Genomic DNA, 23,225 nt, shown 5'->3' with positions numbered 1-23,225 from the left:
TCATGTATTTGCCTCATGATCTCCTCGTGTTGAGCTTGAGAGACTCGATAAGGAGGCTTGTTAGGTGGTGAGCTTCCTGGAAGGATCTCAATTCGATGGTTATCATCCCCTCTTTTTGGAGGTAAGTCCATAGGGATATCATCAATGAACACATCTTGGAATCCTTTTAGAAAATTAGACAAGTCTAACTCTTCTTGATTCCTACCACTTAAATTGATGAGACATCTTTTAGAGACTCTTTGACAAAAATCATGTACGTAGAACTGAGCTCTTCATTGATTTATCAAAAGCAGGAGGATTTACAAGTGGAATAATGCAACCACGCTCACTAGAATTTATATACATATTCTTTCCTTCTTGATGATGAATGGTCCCTCCCATCTGGGTTGAAATTTCTTGTCCTTTCTGGTGTCAAATCTGTTGTCGTATCTCAACACTAACATACCTTTTTCCATTCCCTTTTCTTTAAGCCCTTGATTAAAAGTGAGCCGGCGTCATTCTGCCTACACTGCATAGTGATTGATTGCTTCTTCCCTATCTAGATGGAGCCTCTCCAAATCCAAGATGTGGTTTCGGAGATTTACAATTGGACGTTGTATCTGGCTAGCCAAGACTCGTAAGCTGGCTATCTATACCTCAATGGGTAGATTTGCCTCCTTCCCATAAACTAGATGGGAAGGGGTGAAACCTAGTGATGTTCGGAACGTCGTCCGGTACGCCCAAAGAGCTGCCATGAGATGTTTATCCCGGTCTCCTGTGTGATTGTTCACCTGCTTTGTGATGACTGTAGATGAAGTAGATTCTCCTTTCAAGGAACTTCATATTGGCAGCCATGTGATCAAACCATGGCGCCCCTAGGATAGCATCCTCATGTTGGAGAGGAGAGATGAAAAGTCTTTCGACATAGCTTTGGACATGAAGCCTCAACTTACCAGTCAAGGGAGTAACGGAGCCTTGTTGTCCCTTGAAAGCCGTGTCAATTGTTACAATATCTCCCATCTTGAAAGCTTGAATGCCCAACTTGGTGGCCAACTCCATTGATATGAAGTTGTGAGTAGAGCTAGGGTCAAAAAAGATGAAGGCATCATGCTCTCTTACCTTTCTCCAAGCATAGGAAAGTGATGATCCTTTGCAATGAATATCCTCTTTTGGAGCTTCAACGGTGGAAGCCCTAGGAGTCTCATTGCAAGCATTTTTCTTGGGACATGAACAATAGCCATGTCCTTGCTCCCCACACTTGAAACACTTATGGTCCCTGCAAAAAGCTTCAATCTCTTCAAGAGAGAGTTTGTTTATGCTTTTGTAAACTCCCTTCTCCTTGGACCGATTGTTGTTGATGTTGTTGGAAGTGCCTTGGGAATAGTTTTGAGCATTGGTTTTTCCCTTTGCATCATTTTTGTCTTTGTTTTCCATGGGCTTGGCATTTCATCTGGCCTCTTGATGGAAATTGATGTGTGAAGCAACCATGGTGTGATGGATTACTCCGGTGATAGAACCAGGCCATTGATAGTTGATGTATTCTGTCATCTCTTCACGTAATCCCGCACAAAATTGATGCTTTTTCTTGGCAATGTCTATCTTTTGAAAGACAGTAGCCTTGAGATGCAAATCCCAAAACTTGTCTACATACTTGTGGATAGACTCATGAGAGAGAAGCTTCAAGTTGCACCATTCAGTATGCACTTTGTCCTTTGCATTGTTGGAATTGCTTCATGATGGAAACTCGTAGAGTTTTCCATGTCTTTGGGGCTTCGCCATTTCCACGAAGGCTTGCCCACCATTGAAGAGCTGATTTTTGGAAGTGCATAGCTACATGGTGTAGCTTGGAGGACTCAGTGAAGCCCTCGTCTCCAAAGTCCGCATCAAATTGTTGGATGAAGGCCACCACTTTGTCGATATCACCAAAGGTGCCATCATAGGTGAGAAAAGAGATACTCTTTCCACCCTCTTGAGCTTCTTTAGCTTTTATTGACCTTTTCCATGCAAGGTATGATTTGCGATGTCCTCCTATTATGTATTCTCTAGGAGAATAGCCATAGCTTTTGTCGAAAGAGGAGGAAGGTGAAGAATAAGGAGAAGAGGGTGACCTCTTTCTTGCCCTTTTCTTCCTTTGTTTCCTCTCTTCCCTTTCGGAGTGACAAGGAGAAGGACTGTGTGTTCATATTTTCCTCTTGGGAGGAGTGGGTGATCGTCTAGATTGCCGTCTTTGTGGAGCCACATCTTTAAAGTTTCGTTGCTCTTTGGATTCCTCCTCTCGTATGGAAGAGAGTCTTCTTTTGGGGGTCTCTTCAAGAGGCCTCCTAATCTCTCTCTCCACTTGGAGAGGAAGGCAAATTCCATAAGCGCGAAGTTGTTGAGTAACTTCGGCTTGCAAGCAGGGTTTCTCATAGATTGTTGCAACCTAGTAATGAGATAATTGACAAACATGGGAGCATCTTCATTAGCACCTTCAGGTGCAGAATCAAAGCTATTAATGTTCATTCTACTCTCTTGATTATTGTCAGCCACATTTACAAAATTTGTGTACATAATTAGTGTATGCTTTGGCAATTCAAAACCTTAGTTGTCACTCCTCTTAGCCTTTGAAAATTGGCCCTTAAATATCTACACCCACAGCTCAAAGTGTTTAAGTATAGAGAGTAGTGGAGTAGGTCTAACATAGCAGAGTTGTCGAGGGCTAGCTCCTTTCAGACTTCTTATGGCTCAATAATGGTAAATCCGTAGGCAAGTCTAAAAAGCCTCCATTATTAAGTCCAAATCTCCCAAGATGTGCACCATATCCCACATAGTGGGCTCAACAAAACTGATACTAGATCCCAGATCCACTTACCCTAATATAATTAACAAAATCAACCATTTATAGGCTACTTAAAGACCTCTCTTCTTAACCAAGAAAAGAGAAACCAAATGCTCTGGTACCAATGTAATGGAATTGGCCTATTAACCTGAGAGTAGCAAAAATTAATGAGAGTACTTTTGAAAATTTACTTTGTGAGCATAGTGGGTGATCATAATTGAAGATAGCAATATAAACATAGCAATTAGTTAACTTGGGATAAGCAATACTTTGCAAGAGAGAGAATTAAGAGAACATGATAATAGTTGAGGACCGGATTTATGTGGATTCGTGGTCCCCCCTCCAATAGGGATTTGTATTATGATTTCTCCCATCAAGAGAGACTTGCTACAATACAATCTTTATGTTCCTTGTGACCTAGGTGATGCAATGAAGATGGAAAACTTCATGCATCACGAGCATAACATAAATTTTGAGTAAAGAATTAACTATCCCAAGCCTCGGGTCCAAAACCCCAAACACCTTTGAAGGTGGAGAGAGCTAGCGGGGAATGAGGGTAGGGAAGAGGAAGAAGAAACATTCCATAGAAGAAAAAAATAGTTCCTCACTTATCATCACTCTTCTTGCTAGCATCCATGATCGAATAGTAATGAACATGGAGAAGATGGAAAGCTTAAGCATTGAAGCATGGCTCTTGGCTGGATTTGCACTCCATACCAAGAGTGTTGGTGTAGGCTCTCAACCTCTCTACTTGCTTGGAGAAGGAGAGGGAGCTCTTGCACTTTGCACTTCACACAATGACAGTGTGTGTGAGTGTGTGTGGGAGAGTATACCCCCTAGGCAAGCCCCTAGCTTCCTTGGTCGACCCCCCCTTGTAGCTCATGCTTGAAGCTCATTGGGCCCTTCCAGGCCTAGCCAATCACAAGTAGGAGGTAAATCAAGTAATAAGGGTAGCCTTGGGACAAGTGTCCCCCTTTCCCCTTTGAGAGAGAGGACTTGATAAATGCTAAAACAATTGATTAAATCTTCTAAATTATCATTGGACCCCTTGGGTGGCCAACCAATAGGCTTCAGGCACACCATGAGGAGGAACTTGACAAGTGTCCCTTTTGCTTTCTTTGTACCAAGCATTCCTTGTGTGTGTGTGTGTGTGTGTGTGTGTGTGTGTGTGTGTGTGTGTGTGTGTGTGTGTTCTCTCATCCCCCCTCTTGTTGTAGGGCTCGCCCCCTCCTTGTAGGGATTAGATTTGACTTTTGTGCCACCTCAAGCCCCTCAACCTTGGGCCTAGTTCTCACCACAAGCTTATCCCTTAAGCCCCTCAAGCTTGGGCTGGGTTCTCACCTCAAGTATAGCCCTAGCATCTCAAGCATGACAAGCACCTCAAGCATCTCAATCATCAAGCACCTCAAGCTCAGCCCTAGCTTACCTAAGGTCAAAGTACTTTTACACTAATGATTGGAGGTCTTAAATGAAGCTAACCCTAAGGTCTTATGCTCCATTGGTTAGCCTTGCTCTTTGATAGACCATCTCTCATTTGGGCCCCTTAACCATTGGCCCCATGTTCAGATAGATCTATAAGCACATGTCTATATCTTAATCCTTGTTCTCGTTTATCCTCCCACATAAAATGATCAGTTGAATATGAGAAAATCATTTGGGTTGGTTAGATATTGGATTTTCTGACAGCGGTAACACTAAAAGCACCCAAAATCCAATTTGGTACTATGCATTTGCATGCAAGAAGTTCCCAAAAGTATCAAACTGTTATTGTGGATCCCCTTAGGTAGTATGCCGACATACCTAAGTAACCTACATAGTACCAAATTGGCTACTTTTTGTATATTACATAATTACAATCTGGATCCAGAGTACCAAATTGGGAGCTTTTCTAGATATAGAAAATAGACAAAATTGGTACAATCTCTCTAGCTTGATACTTTGCACGATACACTAAAGGCACCAAATTTGTTTCCAAAACCTAATTTGGTATTATACTACCAAGTGTGGGTGGAAATCAAAAGTACCAAATTGAGAATGTCCATCCATAATTTTGGGCATTGCAACCAAAAAATTGTATTGTGCATCCTCTTGGGAACCATGCAAAATACCAACTAACATGGAGGAAAAGATTGCATGCTCGTGCACGCTCTGCAAGTATCAAATCCTGCGCAAGCGTAGGATATGTAATGAGCATGTGCACAAGTACGGAGAGTTTGCTAGAGAAACCGTACAGAATCTACGATACGACTCCTATGGAACAGGCATTGATTTCCGCGACATAGCACCTACATCTGAGAGAGAGAGAGAGAGAGAGAGAGAGAGAGAGAGAGAGAGAGAGAGAGAGAGAGAGAAAAGATTATGCGTGAAGGTCCAACCAATATAGAGCCACGGATGGAAGCAGAAAAGGGCTTACAGACAGAAGATGACGGCATGGAGGAGATTCTGGGTGCCTTCTTCCAGACAAGCGAGGAGAACGCGAACGAAGCAGCACCAAAAGCCGTGCGCCTATCTCCTGAAGACATGTTGAGGAAGTTGACTAACAACTTCGGGATACAATGCATGTCCAATTTGCGGGCAGTCTTTCGATGTGCGCTATTCTACCTCTCTTCAAAAGACAATTTATCAAGGCCACCACCGTTATCTTCCAGATGGCCATCACTTGCGCGAAGTCCAGCTTGGTCGCGTCGAATGTCGTCCTATGCATGTACAAGAGTGGCATCGCCGATGGGAGCAACATGAGGGGCAACCTGTTCCAGGAATGAAACGTTTGTCCATTCTCCATACGTTGCCGTACTGGGGTGATCTACTAATTAACCATTTGCTGGATCCAATGCATATATTCAAGAATGTGGGAGAGCTCCTCTGGAAGACAATCATGGGAATGAAAGACAATCGAGCTTCACGAGATGATCTGCAGTCGGTTGGAAAGATGCCAGAGTTGTGGCCTTTCACCAATGCAGCTGGTCAAACAAAACTTCCAAGAGCGCCATGGGTATTGCTAAAAAACGAAGAGCGACAAGTGAAAAGGGTGATTTCAGAGTTCAGGACGCCAATAGGATATATATACGATGTCTCAAGACAGCATTCACCCGTGACGATCAACTGTCAGGGTTGAAATCGCACGACTGGTATAAGTTCTTGCAATTCATTCTTCCAATTGCGATCAAGGGGTGTTTAATGGAGGAAGTGTGGACCTGCATATACAAGATTTCAGAGCTAGTGCGGTGGATCTCTTCTAAGGAGATACAGGAGGAATCTATTGCAGTCGCAAGGGCTAACTCCATTGAGGCAGTTTGCATGATTGAGAAGTATCTACCCACGAGTTGCCTAGCTATCCAAATGCACTTGCTCGTCCATGTAGTAGATGAGGTTGCAGTGGCAGGTACAGTCCACAGCCGTTGGATGTTCTTTCTAGAGCGGTTCATGAAAACACTTAAGGGTTTTGTTCGCCAAAAAGCGCGTCCAGAGGGGAGCATGGCAGAAGGATGGCTGGTGCAAGAGTCTCTTGTATTGACGACCGAATTTCTATCCGTTTCTGACCCAGAAATGCCTCGACTGTGGAGCGATGAGGAGGATGCAAGACTGGTGGGAGAGGAGCCGCAAGGGCAAGGGGTGCTGAAGAAAATGAACCTAGCCATGCGAGAAAAGATCATGAAGTTCTGTATACTAAATTCAGCGCCGATGCAAAAATGGCTTGAAAGGTACGAAGAAGAGAAACAGAGACGCAATCTAGAGCGACAGGATTTCAGGCGAAGTCGAACGACTAGAGGCTTACCCTTGCCAGACTATCTCGCTCCTCTACTTGAATTCCCCACAATGGCATGGTTGGACAAGACAGTGAGAGCAGCTCGACAGATCGGAGAACCCATATCTCTAGAAGAGGAAGAGCTGGCTATTGGATGTGACTGGAAGTATCATACATACATGGCACTGTGGTCGCATGGAAAGCATTTCAGAACACAACAAATTGACAATAGAAGAAACACATTTGACAGTGGGGTAATGGTTAGTTTCATGCAAAAGAGCAGGGCCAGTGCTAGAGACACGAATGAGAGCACTAGCAACCTGGATTACTGTGGTCTGGTGTCAGATATCCTGAAAGTAAGCTTCAGGCGGTTTGAGATGTTTTTGTTGGATGTGAAGTGGTTCAAGGTGATTACTTCTGGTCGCAATTCAACGGTACGCAAAGATGGAAACAAACTTGTGCAAATAGATTCTACAAAGACTTGGACAGATAAGAGCGACACATTTGCTCTCCCCGAACATTGCGAGCAGCGGATTGAGATGCTGGACTGAGATGCGACAGCGGATTCGCCAGCTCGTGGAGCTGCAGTTTTCGACCAGCATTCTGACGTCTTGGGATCAGCAAGAAAAGGAAAAATTCACTTACATAGTGGAGACCATCCTGAGAGAGTACCAGCCTGCTCTGGGTTCTTCCGTTGTTTCGGCGCGGTGGATCAAGGGTGTTGCACGGGACACCATCAAACATCGACGAGATGCAGCTCGGAAGGCTTTCAGGACCAGCTCGCCGAAGCCTTCGGGCATCCCACACGAAACGTAGCTGCAGATCAGGGAGGATGAGCGGACAGCGGCCACACGGTTCAGACAGCAGCGTGAGGCCGCGCAGGTATGACAGATGACTAGGGGGACATCTCATCTTAGCAGCGGAGGCTTCGACACCTTTCTCTATGAGTTTGTGAGTTTCTAATCCAATCTTAACTATGGCATTTTTTAAAACGCGATGAATCATGTATTCTTATTACTTTGATTTTTGTATAAACGCAGAATCTTGCGATGCATCGAGCTCCATCACGCGAGGAGGAGTCAGATGGATATCGCAGAGGTATCTATGAAGTACTAAATGATCTTGAAGCTTCAGGAGAGCCTGTAGACTGGGAGGCCTTACAGTCTCGCTGATCGCTTGAGGTGAGACGTTAATATGTGTGAGTTGATTTAATTAAGTCAGTATATGTGAAGTAATATCAATACTAATTTTGTGAGTTGTCCTATGTACAGGTTGCGACGCCTAGTCATTAGTGGACCAGATTTCATCTATATGCTTTGTGAGACACAGACACGCTTCTGTGTCTCTTTTTTGTACAAACAGTTAGTATTCAAACAGTTATTGTTTCCCTTATGGTTATGATTATTGTCATTGTCATTGTATAGACAGTTATTGTTTCTCTTTCTGGTTATGCTTATGGTTATTGTTAATTTTGTTTATGGTTATGGTTATCTGCATTATGGTTTTGATCAAAGTGATTATAGCCGGTTATGGTTTTAAGTTATGGTTATGCTTTTAAGTTATGGTTATGGTTCGTTATGGTTATGGTTCGTTATGGTTATGCTTTTAAGTTATGGTTATGCTTTTAAGTTATGGCTATGCTTTTCAGTTGGTACGGTTGTCTTTCATTGGCCTTAAATCTCATGTGAGATCCTACATGGATAGCATGTAGGAGGCGTATACATGATATGGTTTTTTTTTTAAAGTTTATGTAAAAACAAAGGGAACTCTGCCGAAATTTTTACGCACGGGAGCATGGTTGATATTTTGGTGCTGCTCGCTTTCTTGGGCAGAGGGCAGGAAGTCTGGTTGTGGCTGTGTCCATCTTTTAACTGGGCACGGGCCAGGCTACCTGTCCTCTGTCCAAGAAAAAAAAAATCTGCTATGGTTGTCGCTATATGCGTCGCTATGCGCATCGCTATCAGTGTCGCTAATAGCGACTGGTTTCACAGCGACGCGTATAGCGACGCTCATAGCGACGGGTAGCGATGGGCAGCATCGATACCCTTCTTTTGTTGTAGTGCTTCAAGAGTAAGAATCCATCGACTCAATGAGGTGCAACATTTAAAGAACCATGTCTTGGTTACCATATCAAAGCCCAAGATAGCTGTTATATACTTACCTTCAGAAGTACCAAATCCATGATCTCCTTATACCAGCTAGTACCATCCCTTAAAACAAAGAAGGGTAATGTCCGGCGATGTTTGTGTAAGATTTGAATCATTTTTTCCATACCTTGTAACTACCAAAGTTACTAAACAAATAGATCCCCTTTTTTTTCCAAAAAAACCAAACCAGCAGAACGGCAAAATAACCAGTTAAGCCTGTAACTGTAAGAACCTGCAGTGGCTAGAATAGAGCCAAGAAAACCCCAGCCAAAATTATTTTATTGCCTCAGTTAATCAAAGCACAGTCACCTTTTATTCATAAGCAGTTATTAGGGCCACACTATATAAGTGCCAAGGTATAGCTGCTATTGGGAACATCCATGTAATCAGGCTGAACCAGTATCCTCACACAAACACACACACAAAAATACCCACCCACACACATATACACACATTGTGCCTACATCGGTAAATCCCTAAAGCGGCAAGAAAACCAATATAGCAATCTGTAGAGTTTACACCGTTCGTTCAGGTGTTCTCCCCATTAGTACAGTCAACAAAAAGGCCCAAAATCAGTCGCTCTTTATACACAAGCGGTCCCAAGGCCCACAACAATGCCCACGCATAGCAGTTTTAAGAAAAAACCAATTGTTTATGACAACAGGCTCCCGAACTTACCTACTGTGTACACATTGTTTAGCTCAAAATAGCAACAAGTGAGAACTGCAAAACCCTGTACCTGAGATGTTTGGGCAGCAAGCTCCATAGCTCAGAAAGTTTAGACAGTAACGAGACAGAGCAGAAAAAAACCTAAATCAAGGCTAAGTGAGGTCCAAGGTGTGCCCTCACCTTTCTTTATATAGGTTGGTTTGCACGCATCCAGAGCAGATGAAATGAAAGGGCCAGCCGCCACTATTGTGTGAGTTCCTCAAGCCCAGCAAATACCATCGCATGGGGAAGTACATAGCCTGAGAGTGTAAGGGGCCGCCTTCTTCGTATAATGATAGAAGGAGATTTTCGTGCTACTGAAAGTTATGCAAGTGCCATCGCCTGGGGAAAGTGATAGAGAGTGAGAGTGAACAGGGGCCGCCTACCCCATGTGATGATAGCTTCACGCTTTGCTTTAAGCGGGGGTAATGCCCCAATGTAAGGTAGTATTTATTTGCATAGCAAAAAAGTTATCACTATTATGTAAAATGTGTGTGTGTGTGTGTGTGTGTGTGTGTGTGTGTGTGTGTGTGTGGGGGGGGGGGGGGGGGGGGGGGGGGGGGGGGGGTTGTGTTATTTAGGGAATAATGACCAGTATACTAGTGTGTGTGTGTGTGTGTGTGTGTGTGTGTGTGTGTGTGTGTGTGTGTGTGTGTGTGTGTGTGTGTGTGTGTGTGTGTTTCTCTCTCATCCCCTACTAATACTAGTGTGTGTGTGTGTGTGTGTGTGTGTGTGTGTGTGTGTGTGTGTGTGTTTCTCTCTCATCGCCTACTAACAGGGCTCACCCCCTCCTTCCTAGGGATGTGGGAAGACTTTTTAGTCTTCCCATGACCATCCAAACTTTCCCTTGCTTTGGCCATTGGACTAATGAGTTAATTTTTGGAACCTTAGCCTATATAAGTCTTAATGGAGCTGAACCTTAGGTCTTTTAATCCCCATTGAAGCACATTGCTATTTTGCAGACTGACCCTCTTTGGATCCCTATTTTCACTCCTTTGGATCCCTGACAGAGACCGGTCTGACAACCCTACCAATATTCTAGCTTTTATTCCCCTGGTACTTCCCCATATTAAATGATCAGTTTAACATGAGAAAATCATTTGGGAGTATTAGATATTACTTTTTTTATGACAAAGTCCCTTGCTACTTAAGGTACATGGGAAGATCTTTGCTGCCGATGAGTATAGCCGTGGCCTACAAAAAAAAATTCAAAAGATTAAGGAGGATATATCCATCTCTCAACAAAGGAAAAAAGGTGATGCTAAGAAGGGCCTTAACGTTCAAAGAAAATGATTGGGTCTTACTTAAGTTTCCCAAGGCTCGATTGAGGCAAACACTAGGCAAAAATCCTACGGGCCATCAAAAGTATTATGCTAAACTATCAAAAAGCTACTATGGTCCTTTCCAAATCTTGAAGCCCATCAATGAGATGGCTTATCAACTCAAGTTGCCCAACCATTGGCTCATACACAATGCTTTTCATGTGAGCCTACTTAAGCCCTACAAAGGAGAGCCACCAAGTGAACCAATTAACGAAGACCCTCCCAAAATCAAAGACCAAGAAGAGGTGCTACAACCCGAAGCTATCCTTCGGCATGAAGACAACGTACTACGACATGGTAAGATTATTTGACGGTATCTTATTAAGTTCAAAATTTATCCTTTTGAAGATGCTAGATGGATGCAAGGAATAGAGCTTAAGGATAGAATGAACCTTGTCAATGCTTACAATGCTACATTAGAGTAAGAAAATGTACAAATTTCTTTCAAAAGATCAATGTTTTTGTCTTACAAGACTAGCTTTCTTTTTATTGTGCACAAATTTAAATAGTATGCATGCTTAGAATCATGTTTGTGATGACGACATCTCTCAAACACCAAGTAGAATTTGTCACTCTACTTGGGAGAATGAAATGAAATAAGGAGCAGACATGCTTGCAGCAACTATGTCTTCCAAGCACCAAATGGATTAGTCATCCATCTTGGAATGATGTCATAGGGTAAAAAGGGATACTCTACCCGCTAAGAAAGATTGACTAATGACTAAGGCTTTATCTCTTCCACCTCATAGTCGAGGACGACTATGATTTCAAGAGAGAGGTAATGTCATAAAATCTAATATCTAACCAGCCCAAATGATTTTCTCATATTAAACTGGTCATTTAATGTGGGAGAATAGACGGTAGCAAGGGTTAGAATATAGACATGTACTTACAGATCTATCTCAACACGGAGCCAATGGTAAAGGGGTCCAAATGAGAGATGGTATGTCAAAGAGCAAGGGTAGTCAATGGAGCTTAAAAGGCCTTAGGGCTAGCTTCATTAAAGACCTCCAAAGGTTAGTGTTGTTAGTGTTAAAAGTCCTTTGACCTTAGGTAAGCTAGGGCTGAGATTGAGGTGGGAACCCGGCCCAAGCTTGAGGTGCTTGTCGTGCTTGATGACTAAGGTGCTTGAGGTGCTTGTCGTGCTTGCCGACTAAGATGCTTGAGGTGCTTGTCATGCTAGCCAACTAGGGAGCTTGAGGTGCTTGCGGGAACACAACCCGAGATTGAGGTGCTTTGTCATGCTTGTTGACTAAGGTGGTTGAGGGTAAGGTGTTCAAAAGTCAAATCCCATCCCTACAAGAGAGGGGGCGAGTCCTAAATCTAGGGGAATGAGAGAGAACACATACACCCTCACACAAGGCAAGCTTGGTACAAAGAAAGCAAATAGGACACTTGTCAAGCTCCTCCTCATGTTGCCTTCATGGTGTGCCTAAAGCCTATTGGATGACCTCCCAAGGGGTCCAATAATTGATTATTTAATTTAATTAAATGTTTTTACATTTATCAAGTCCTCTCTGTCAAAGGGGAAGAGGGACACTTGTCCCAAGACTACCCTTGTTGCTTGTTATGCCTCCTGCTTGTGATTTGGCTAGGCTTGAAGGAGTCCAATCAGCTTCAAGCATGAGCTACAAGGGGGGTTTGACCAAATCAATAAAGGAGATATCTTGGGGGGTATACTCTCCCACACTCTCATTGTGTGAAGTGCAAAGGGCAAGAGCTCCATCTCCTTCTCCAAGCTAGTAGAGAAGTTGAGAGCCTACACCAACACTCTTGTCTATGGAATGCAAATCCAACGAAGATCCATGCTTCAATGCTTAAGCTTTCCATCTTCTCCATGTTCATTACTATGTTATCATGGATGCTAGCAAGAAGAGTGATGATAAGTGAGGAACTATTTCTTTCTTCTATGGAATGTTTCTTCTTCCTCTTCCCTACCCTCATTCCCCGCTAGCTCTCTCCACCTTCAAAGGTCTTTGAGGCTTTGGGACTAAGTCTTGGGATAGTTAATTCTTTCTACAAAGTTTGTGTTATGCTCGTGATTCAAGAAGCTTTCCATCTTCATTGCATCACCTAGGGCACAAGGAACACAAAGATTGTATTGTATCAAGTCTCTCTTGAAGGGAGAATCTATAATACAAATGCCTATTGGAGGGGGACCGCCAGCTCCACATAAATCCGATCCTCAATTGTTGTCATGTTCTCCAAACTCTCTCTCTTGCAAAAGTATTGTCCATTCCAAGTTAACTAAGTACTATGTTTATGTTGCTACCATCAGTTAAGTTCACCCTCTATGCTCACAAAAATGATTTTCTCTAATTTTCCTAATTCCGCTACTCTCAAAGTTCATAGGCCATTTCCATTACAAATTATAATACTAACCTAAGAAAATAACTAATTAATGACTTACTGAAGCGAGATGAAATTAGATAACACGCCATGCTAGAATAGGAGGTGGTATAGCAAAGGGGAAGCATTGGCATGACAACAAACTAAAAGTTAGTGAGTTTTAAAAAGGGGATTTAGTTTTTTGTATCATTCTAAATTGGGCCCTAAGAAACCTAATCTAAAGATTGCATGGTTTGGACCTTATGAAGTCAACTCAGTCTTTTCCAATGGTATAATAAGAGTTTATAACTTGAGTGGATTAAGGTTGTCTAGTGTTTATAATGGTTCAAAGTTAAAGTTAGATTATTTAGCCCCAAAAAAAATAACAGCAGAAGCCATTGATTCATTTGATTCATCTAATTGTGAAATTCCAACCATAGACTTATTTTTTGTAAGATATGATCTAAATTAGGGCAGCCAAATTTTTCAAAATTTAGATAGTCTAGAACCTTTCAAGACATATTCCAACATCCAAACAATCTTAAGACTCATTCAAATATTAAGACAATAGTTGAAGTGATCAAAGGTCACTCGTAGTGCATTGAATGTTGAGTCTCTTTGATAAATAGCATGATGATCATTAGAAGGATCAACCAATGCATGATCTCCACATCAATAAAACAAATGCTCCTTCCTCAAGGTACAAACATAGTGGTGCATTCATGGCTCGAATTACAACTACTATGAGACACATCGGTGACCCTAAGTCATTATTGTTGCAAACCTTTGCACAACCTTTCCACATGCATTATCTTCACAAGAGCTCCCACCCTTCACCCACTACACAAGATATTGCATCTACCATCACCCTACTTCCCTCTTGAAGCACTTCTAGCCAGACTTCCTTCTCTACTCAAGGTACACCCCATATTCCAACGATGGGAATCAAAAACCTAAGGTTCCAATAGTTGAAGAAATCAGTACTTTTCTAAAGAAAATACCAGAGTTGAAGGCAAAGAGGAAGTTTGGAGGTCAGGGCATTCTAGTGTCAGTCCTCAAACACAAGGCAACATATAAATTTGTAGCAAATGCTTTGAGCCTAGGAAATAATCCAATATACAGGTATTTAGTGTGATATTGGCAAGAGCTTTGAAGAAGAATTGCCCAAGAATCTCAGCACCATCCTGTATAATAGTGTGGTGGCATAGACATGAAAAGTCAAAAGCCCACCACTTATTTAAATCATGGTAAGTCTAGAAATTTTTCTACTAGACCACATGTGTGCCTACCCATCCTCAGGTCACAGCACTAGAACTGAAGATGACACAACCAAAAGCCAATTTGAGCAATCTACACCCACAATGTCCTTCCACAAACCATGAGAAGGCCCATTTGAACCAGCACAAAGACACAAAAGCTTTCAATTGTCTAGAAGGATTCTTGGGACATGATTAAAGGCAAAGTAAGATATCAATGGGAGTACTCATGTAAGGGAATTGACCGCAAGGAACATCCAAAGTCTAAGGATCTAGATGGAAATGTCATTGAGGAAATCTCCCTGCTTAAATCCATGAAGAAATTTAAAGATGAGGTTGATTCCACACTTCAAACACTATAAATTTTTGGGAAGATATTGGATCACCGAGTGCATATTTTACTAGAGAATAGTACATCCAGGAACAACAGAGGCAGGATGGCAAGAATGACAATAAAGGAGCGAGAGTAGTCACTCAATTGATTGTTTCATCTAGTCAGAGTAACGTGAAAAATGATGCTTGATGAGAATGAGATAGGAATGCAATACATTGAAACTATGTCAAATTCACATGTTCTTATGCATGCATTGCCCATGCAAGATCTTAGAGCATGAATCCCACATTTCTATCCAGCATTCTACACCATCTACAATGAACCTATAGATAGGATAGCTTACTCAAGACTCGCATGAGCATACTAATGCTTTATGGGTAGCCTCAAAAATAGTGTTTGACACCACTGAAAAGAAGGAAACCATTTTTGAGCTTAAGGAAGATCTAGCTCACTTCAAAGAAATGATGGGCTAGTGGAAAGACCAATTAGGGTAGATGGTCAAGTTTACAAATGACCTCCTATAACTCTCTATCCAAGCGTCAAAGATTCCATTGAAGGATCTACCAAGCAGGACCAGTCATGAGCCTCAATTCAGAGATATGGTTGAGATCATGCTCGATAGGCTAGAATCAAGGTCAATCAGCCAAAAGGATGGATGACAATGGCCTCCATCAGCCACACAATGGCCACTAAAACAAGATTAGCAAAGGGTAAGAAGACCACCATGACCTTGACACAAAGAAGCACTATCATCTTACCCCTTATGAAGAAGAAATGATTATGAAGGGCAATGTGGCCACTAAGACTCCTCAAAACAATTTGGAACTAGTTAGCAAAGTTGTGGCCACCAACTCTGTTCACTCAAATGCCACCTAGTGCAATGTAGAAGCCTATAGTGAAAAAGGACCAAGACAAGAGGAAGGTAAAAAGGAAAACTTGAAGCCTTCTACATCTAAAATTTTGGATATACCAAAATCAAGAAAGGAGAGGAGGAATGTAGATGTCAGGAACATTCTAATACAAAGGACACTCTCATATGAAGGCATGGTAGCAGCTCTATATTGTACATCGGGAGACAATCAATCAAAACCCATTGGTGGCGCTTATAAATACGACCTACTGATCTCATTTTGGGACTGTTATGACTCTTTGCTTACAAATCTTACACTTAATGACGCGGGAGAGCCTAGGAGAGCTTAGTAGAGCTTATGAACAGTCAGTGCTGACCATTTGTATCATTTTTACTTCTTACTAAGACAGAACCTAAATTTAGGTTGTCAATCAATCATGTCCGGAGTGTTCTACCAATGTATTATTAAATTTGACTCATTTGTATCTAGTTATAACCTGACCGGTAGTTCTGGCGCCCCAGGAAAATCTTTTACCAACCGCTTTTTGAGTTATTTCTTACGAATCAGTGTTTCTATGGTCTAAACTTGTCTATTCATTTTAGTCCAATCATTTTGGACCAGTTCTTCTAACACTCATATTCACATGTCAATCACTTTAGAATAGCGTCAAGCTCTAGCTCATTAGTACCTTGAGTCCCGCTGTAAGGGGGGGGGTTCACTAGTGGAACTAGGGAGACTTCATCCTCCACTTCATATATCTCTCTCTTCTTCTCTATGAGAAAATGTAGCTAAAGGACCAAATAGCTACATTATGGGAACATGGAGTAGATACAGGGGACATGGTCACAATGCGTGCAAGTAAAGATCAAATCATGGGATGAGAGAAATGAGAGAGAGAGAGAGAGAGAGAGAGAGAGAGAGAGAGAGAGAGAGAGAGAGAGAGAGAGAGAGAGGCTTGACATTAGAGGAAATTCCAAGGGAGTATGTGTGTTTCAGATGAGGGACAACTAGGGACTCGGAAGGGGATAGATGAGGAGAGATGGTAGGGGGTGGGCGAGGTCACCTAGGAGATTACACAGGGTGGGGTGGCGGGGGGGGGGGGGGGGGGGGGGGGGGGGGAAAGGAAGGGAGGGGTGATACTGAGAGAGAGAGGAGAGAGAGAGAGAGAGAGAGAGAGGACCCCTGCACAAAATCTTGGTAGGTATTTTTCTTCAGTGCCTTCGTCTTTTGGTGCTACTGAGGCATATACCAGAAGCATTTTACAATGTGAATTTCCTTCACTTGCATTGTATTGCTCCCATAATATGCTTTTTTTCATTGTGTTGTTGCCTTGTATGATTCTCTATGTCAGAGTTTTCGTGGCTCATACTCTCTTGGTAGAAAACCTGGTCATAAGAACGCTAGCTAAAAAATGTTAATACCACCTAGGAGATTAAAGGACCTGAATACATGAAGATATTCATCTGGAAGGTGCTTTGGGGAGCCTTGCCTACTGGGACTAAGGTGCGCGCTAGAGAGATCCGCTCTGACACTTACTCTGGATGCACGTCAGCCTCTAAAGATCCCCTTCACCTTTTTAGCAAGTGCCCTACTTCGCGGGGGCTGGCCGCTAGGGTTTACAAATGGGTATGAAGGACTTGGAAGATCGTCTTCTTTACGGATGAATTGATCTTGGGAGGGCATGGAATCCAAATTCATGCCATTTTGGTGTGCACACAAATTACCAGATTCTGCTACCTGAACCAGGTCTGGAACCGTCGAGTTTTTGAGGACAAACTAGATGTAGCTCATTTGAATGATCTTGTTCGTCTGGGCACTAAGCTCATACATGCTGTAGGAGCAAGAAGAGGGTCAGCTAACAAGGATGGAGAATGGATTCATGCATCGAATTGCTTAGAACACTCAAGAGGGTAGGTGTATCATCTCTGGTTTGGTATCCTCTTTTTCTGTGTACAAGCCTCTGTTGGAACCCTAGCCCCCTCAAGGCACAAGTAGTGCTTGAAGGCAATTGTATTCTTTTCGGGTTAATATAAATTCTCTCAACTCACAATTATGAGTATGGCCATGAAAAAACAAAAGTGTGTTGATAGTGGACAATAGCACTACCACGTGTTAATTCATTGATGACTATCATGTTTTCTCACACTACACAATGTGTACATCACCCTTCGTCTCTCTCCCCACCTTTGTTTCTGCAGCCAAGAGAGAATGTTGCTTCAGGACCGCACTCCCTATATCACTTCGTCAAGGTTGAGAGTCGGGGGGGCAGCGACTCTGAACCATCTATCTGCAGCTCTTTTTGGCCTGGAATCTGTTGCAAGCGGCAAATGCACAGCACATCAGCACACAAAATCCAAGTCTTAAGCCTCCAATGGGGTAATAGTAGGTCAGCATTCAGAACGTGATGAGATATTAACACCTCAGCATGCGTAACGATATACTGCAACTAATCAATGGCAACGTAAACTGAGCACCACCATTGAGCACATGTGTGATTGTACGACTGACCTCCTTATAATCATTGGCCCCCCAAACACACACACACACACACACTCAAAAAACACACACACACACATGCGAGGCATGCGTGTGTGTGTGCGCGCATGAGAGAGAGAGAGAGAGATGGACAACTAGATTTAACATGTTATCGCTCGTGTTGAGTGTAAAGCAATGAGCTCTTAAATGATTTTTGTGTAAGAATATAATTTTTTCTTTAAATATACTTTAGCTGATGCTGGGAGTTTTCCTAGTGATATATAAAGGTGAACGGTTGTGCGTGCCTCGTCTATAAATGTGATGTGGATGCGCTATAAATGACATGGGATGGCCGTCAAGGGATCTACGGAGGAGCACTGGCGGGGGGCTTTGGGCAGTTGGATCAGTGCAGCACGGGGAGTAGGGTTTTATAATATTGTCGTTACCATTCTTTTAGCCAGTTGTGATAGGTGGGTTGGATAGAGAGTGGAAGCGATACGTGGGAGGTCGGCCTCAGGACTAAGTGGCATGGGCATGAGAGGGTGGGATCTACGGCGGCCGGGGGATTGTGGGCCGTAGATCCCAGTGGCAGCGCCGAAAGTAATTTAGGGTACCCTAGTTTACTTTTTATAATTAAAAAGTAAACTAGGGTACCCTAGATTACTTTCGGTTGCCGCCCTTGTGCATACATGTTATAAGTAAATTAGGGTCCCCACATTTCACAACGTGCACATGGCGTAGTGGTTAGGGTGTGCGCCTCTCATGGGTGAGGTCACTGGTTCAAAACCCACGTGGGTACCCTAGTTTACTTTCAAAACTCGGGTACCCTAGTTTACTTTTTACAAAAGTAATCTAGGATACCCGCATTCCAGATCTACGGCCCACAATCCCACGACCGTAGATCCCATACCTGTGCCACTTAGTCCTGAGGGGAGGTCGGGGGTTAGAGTTGCATCGCGACGGCGGAGAGCCTAAATTGTTTGTCATCATGGAGATATGGGATCAATGGCGGAGTAAATCTCTGACGTAGATCCCTCGACTTTGTCTCATGGCCTTTATAGACAAGGCTATGCGCGTGTGTGCGCGCTACAGTTCAAGCCCCTTGCTGATGGCTTGCTGTTTTTAAAAGGAATTTGCTTTAGCGAAGGGCGTAACCTCGGCAACGATCCTTTAATTATGAAGCCGCATTAAGGTTGTAAATAATTGTGTCCTTCATAATTAATTTGCATTCAACACAAAGACAATGTCATGGAACAAGGAATCTCTTTTGCACCTAGGAAGACAAAAACTCGGAAAACAAAATGTGCCACACAAGCATTTGCGACCTTGTTCCACTGCCAACCTTTGCACCAAAGCTTTTAGCCCCACAAGTAAAAAAACGTATCATGAGGAAACTTGTAATGCCCTTTGGCTGAGATATGTACACTAGATTCTTGTGCTGGTTTATGTACAGAATGCCCCCTGCTGCAAGACTGCAGACCTTTTGTTTCAGTCGGCGGTCCGCGATGTGGGGGACTATGTGTGCGGCGCTGTGCATGCATTTCATGGCAATTGTATAAGCAATGGAGGGTACCTTTATGTGTCAGATATGTTGACATGCACTACTTAGGATGCCATGCCATTTATGGTTATCTGACAATTGAAGTTTGAACCATATTGGCAAGCTTTTCAGTAATCCAGATCAAATGATTTCCCAAGCAGAGGATCCCCTTCATACAATGCTTGCATCAGAGTACTTATAGTTGTGAATGTGCCTCACATGTCTCAAAACAAGCTTCAGTATGTATGCAACGATTACGCCGACTCGCTGCCATCCTTAAGCACCATTGGCTGGTTGATGAGGATATTCCATCAGAGTGGCTACCTCTTGGTGCCTAATCAAGTACGGTCCCCGGTCTATTCAAGCTGATTAGATCATGAATTTTGAAACTATTTATGATAATTAAGCTTCTACCTTTAAATCTAACTGAGTGTTCTTGTGGTGAACATTTTCCTGCATTGCTGCTCCACTATATGGACTGCAATGGAGAAGTGATCCTCCTCCTCTTCTTGCTTAACTTTGTCACCAAAGTAGAGAGAAGAATTATCGACCGTCGATTGGCATGCTCGGTAAAACACAACACTCATTATAGTGTCAAACAGGAGAAGGAAGGAATGCAGAAAGATAAGCAATGGAGCTTCTATGAGGCTTGAAGCAGGCCCCAAGGCAGGTAAAGTAGCTCTTCCAAGCACCCTGTATTGGAATGCACCCTCAATCCCTGTTGTTGCAATGCTTGTGATAAGGAAAAGGAGCAATGCCGGCTGCAATCTCCTGCGTTTCAGAAGCGTGAGTACCCGTAACAATGCTCGTGGACCGCATTTCGTCTCTTCCATTCCAGCAACCACAGTACCCAGGCTCAAGATGATGACCAGAGGTGCAAGCACAACCGCATATGCCGACATCGCTCCCGTCTCTAAAATGACATAGACTGAGCTTTCAAGGTCCTCCATATCCATCAAAGTTCCTGTAATTTGCAAGAGCATCGCTCCGGCTACCTCCAAGAGCAGCACAATAGCTGTGACCAAAACCACAAAGACGCATCCCCACATGTAAGTCATTGCGATGCGGCACCAGGCGCGCGGGCCCCATTCCAGAAAGCCCATGACTGAGGCCTCTTTGCCTCTATCTCTACATGCCAGGATGTAGAAGATTGCAGCTTTTGCCAACATCCACAGAGTGAGAATGGCAGGAAAGCACATTGCTTGAGAGAGGAGAGTTTGAGAGAGCTGCAAGTAGAAGAGGCTTGTGAGGGAGGAGACGCGGAGGCCGGCGAGCGCCAAGTGGCGGGTGAGGAGGATGGACAGCTGGCCAGCCAGGTGGCTGTTGGTCATGACCTGGGAGAGAGATATGGAGGAGACGGGGAAGATGAGGACCAAAGTGATGAGCAGCAGAATGGGCAGCAGGCTGGAGCAGAGCAAGCCAGTGGACTCTCTCACTATGTCAAGCACATGACTACATGACTCCATCTCTCTCCCTCTCTCTCTCTCTCTCTCTCTGCCTCTGCCTTCCTGCCTGCCTGCCTTACATTCCTTTGCAGGGCTGCATTCCTGCTGCATGCATGCTTTGTTTGGGCCTTTTAGCTAATTGGGGTGGCTGCTGGTTGGTAAGTACATTTCAGTGCTTCAGTTTCAAGGAAATCCATTTTTTGAGCAAAGTGCGGAACTTTTTGGTTACTCTCTCTCTCTCTCTCTCTCTCTCTCTCTCTCTCACACACACACACACACACTCAGAGTCTCTCTCACACACACAAGTAGGTCCAAATTTGATGTGATCAAGAAGGGGTCATCACAAATGGGGTCATGCTGTGAGCATGATGGGCTGCGGGTGGAAAAATTGAGACCTTGTATTGTTTAGTTGTATTCAAGTAGGCCCCTCCTCCCCCCTTTTCTCTCTCTCTCCCAAACACACACACACACAAATGGTGGGTAGCTTTGGACTTGTCTCTCTCCCTCATGTTACATGTACTTCATGGAGGCTTTTGAATTTGCAACACCCTTGGGGCCCCTCTCTCTCCCTGTCTCTCTCTCTCTCTCTCTGCATAGCGCCCAATTCAGACTAAGGCTGGGTTCAGATGAGCCGGTGGCAGAGAAAGCAGCAGGGTTGTGCATCCTTCGTGGACTGCACCAATTGGCTGAAGGTATCGATCTTCTCTATCGGACCCACCATGAGTTGGGCGAGCCCCACCCTTTGGAAATTGCAAACTTCCATCCTCCTTTTCAGTGGGATTTGCGGGCTATGCAGAAACAATGAGCGTGCTAGCCCTCCATTCGCTCAAATGCTTGGTCTTCAAGCTGTTCACCCATTACCACCGGGTGTCTTGTGAACTGGGGAGACGGAGGCAGGATAGGAAGTTGGCTTTGCCGCTGCCTTTGTCTGAACCCACCCTAAGACTTGCCCAAACCAATGCTTCTTTTCATGTTTCTTGCTTTTGAGTCTTGACCTAGCCTTTGTTCAGCAATCTAAGGGTGGGTTCACACTAGGCGGCGAAAGAGAAATGCAAAGGGGCATGGATTCTTCATGGCCAAATTTGATTGGCTGGATTTGAGGCACTCTTCCGCTAGGCCCTTCATTTTTCTTCCGACCCCCCCCCCCCCCCCCCCCCCCTCGGAAGAGTTGATGGCCTCTCTCAACCCCCTTCACTTTTTCACTTTTCCTAATCCACACTGTTCACACTAGGTGGCGGCAGATTTGCGAAGTCTTGTTTCTTTCGCCGCTTCAGTCTGAACCCAGTCTAAGCACACAAGCATCAAAATGACGCCACAAAATGTCCAAAGGAGCTAGCTTGGTTGGTTGAGCACTCGACCGTCGTGATTTGAGTCATGGGTTCAAGTGCGGCTCCCATCGACCTTGGTAGCGCTCACAAACGTTTGTATCATCTCATACGGGATATGTACAATTTGCTACAAAAGAAATAACACCAAAAAATAAGGCCAACAATCGCCCTTGTGAATGAGAGGGAACCTAAGAGATGAACTAGAGATCATGAAAAGCTTCGCTTTCATGTAATCCCACCTACAAGTTTTGGAATTTCAAAAAATTAGAAATGCAAAATACTATAAAAATTAAAGAATTTAATTTAAAACCCTTTAAATATGGACATCTTGGCATAAAGGTTTTCCCGGTTTTGGAAAATGTATTTCTTTGGGGAGTGTTTGAAAATAGTTCAATCGCTCTAGACCAAGTGGTGGTTAGCACTACCTAACCGTAGGTGGTGGGTTTTGTCCCACCAAAGAGTATTACTTGCTTGCTTACCTTCTTTCTGCAGGTACATGAGCAAGACTGATGAGCGAGGCTGGTGGGTAAGTTTTACCAAATGGAATGACTATGACTCTTACTCCATGCCCTTACTTTTATTGAATTCTAGCACATCAAAGAGTGGTTGTCATGAAGGTATTGCAGGTGATGTTAGGTTTTTCATGGGTAAGTTAGAACACTACTTATAAATAAGCCTACTCTCTTTCTACCTTCACCCACATGGTGTGGGGGGTGGGGGTTCCCGTATAAAAAACTAGAGTGCTTCGTGAGCTACATTCGTATCGAATTAAGATTAAGCGAAATATTGGAAACTGTATATGCCATTTTAGCACTTCTCAAATGAAGAAAAAAATCGTTAATTTGATGCTATTAATTTATGTCTAAGATATTTATTAAATGGGAGGAGAGACTTCAAAATGAAGGAGAGAGAGAGAGAGAGAGAGAGAGAGAGTTCATCAAAGGGTGTT

The 23,225-nt window shown here is 43.5% G+C and overlaps 1 protein-coding gene across 1 annotated transcript; it reads right to left on the bottom strand.

The window, feature by feature from the left end:
- Positions 1-19,335: 19,335 nt before the first annotated feature.
- Positions 19,336-21,115, bottom strand: LOC147433744 (uncharacterized). The gene has a single exon (XM_086490374.1). The coding sequence runs from the start codon at positions 21,057-21,059 to the stop codon at positions 19,926-19,928; it is 1,134 nt and encodes a 377-aa protein (XP_086346500.1). The 5' UTR covers positions 21,060-21,115; the 3' UTR covers positions 19,336-19,925.
- Positions 21,116-23,225: the final 2,110 nt, after the last annotated feature.

The sequence above is a fragment of the Adiantum capillus-veneris genome, chromosome 19 (genome assembly GCF_014529385.1).
Source record: "Adiantum capillus-veneris isolate H3 chromosome 19, ASM1452938v2, whole genome shotgun sequence".
Lineage (NCBI taxonomy): Eukaryota > Viridiplantae > Streptophyta > Polypodiopsida > Polypodiales > Pteridaceae > Adiantum > Adiantum capillus-veneris.
The sequence above is the reverse complement of the archived record's forward strand: the minus strand, read 5'-3'. Positions and strand labels throughout refer to the sequence as shown.

Excerpts from the sequence above, each read along its gene's own strand:
- LOC147433744 (XM_086490374.1), bottom strand. The coding sequence starts at position 21,059 with ATGCAGCAGGAATGCAGCCCTGCAAAGGAATGTAAGGCAGGCAGGCAG.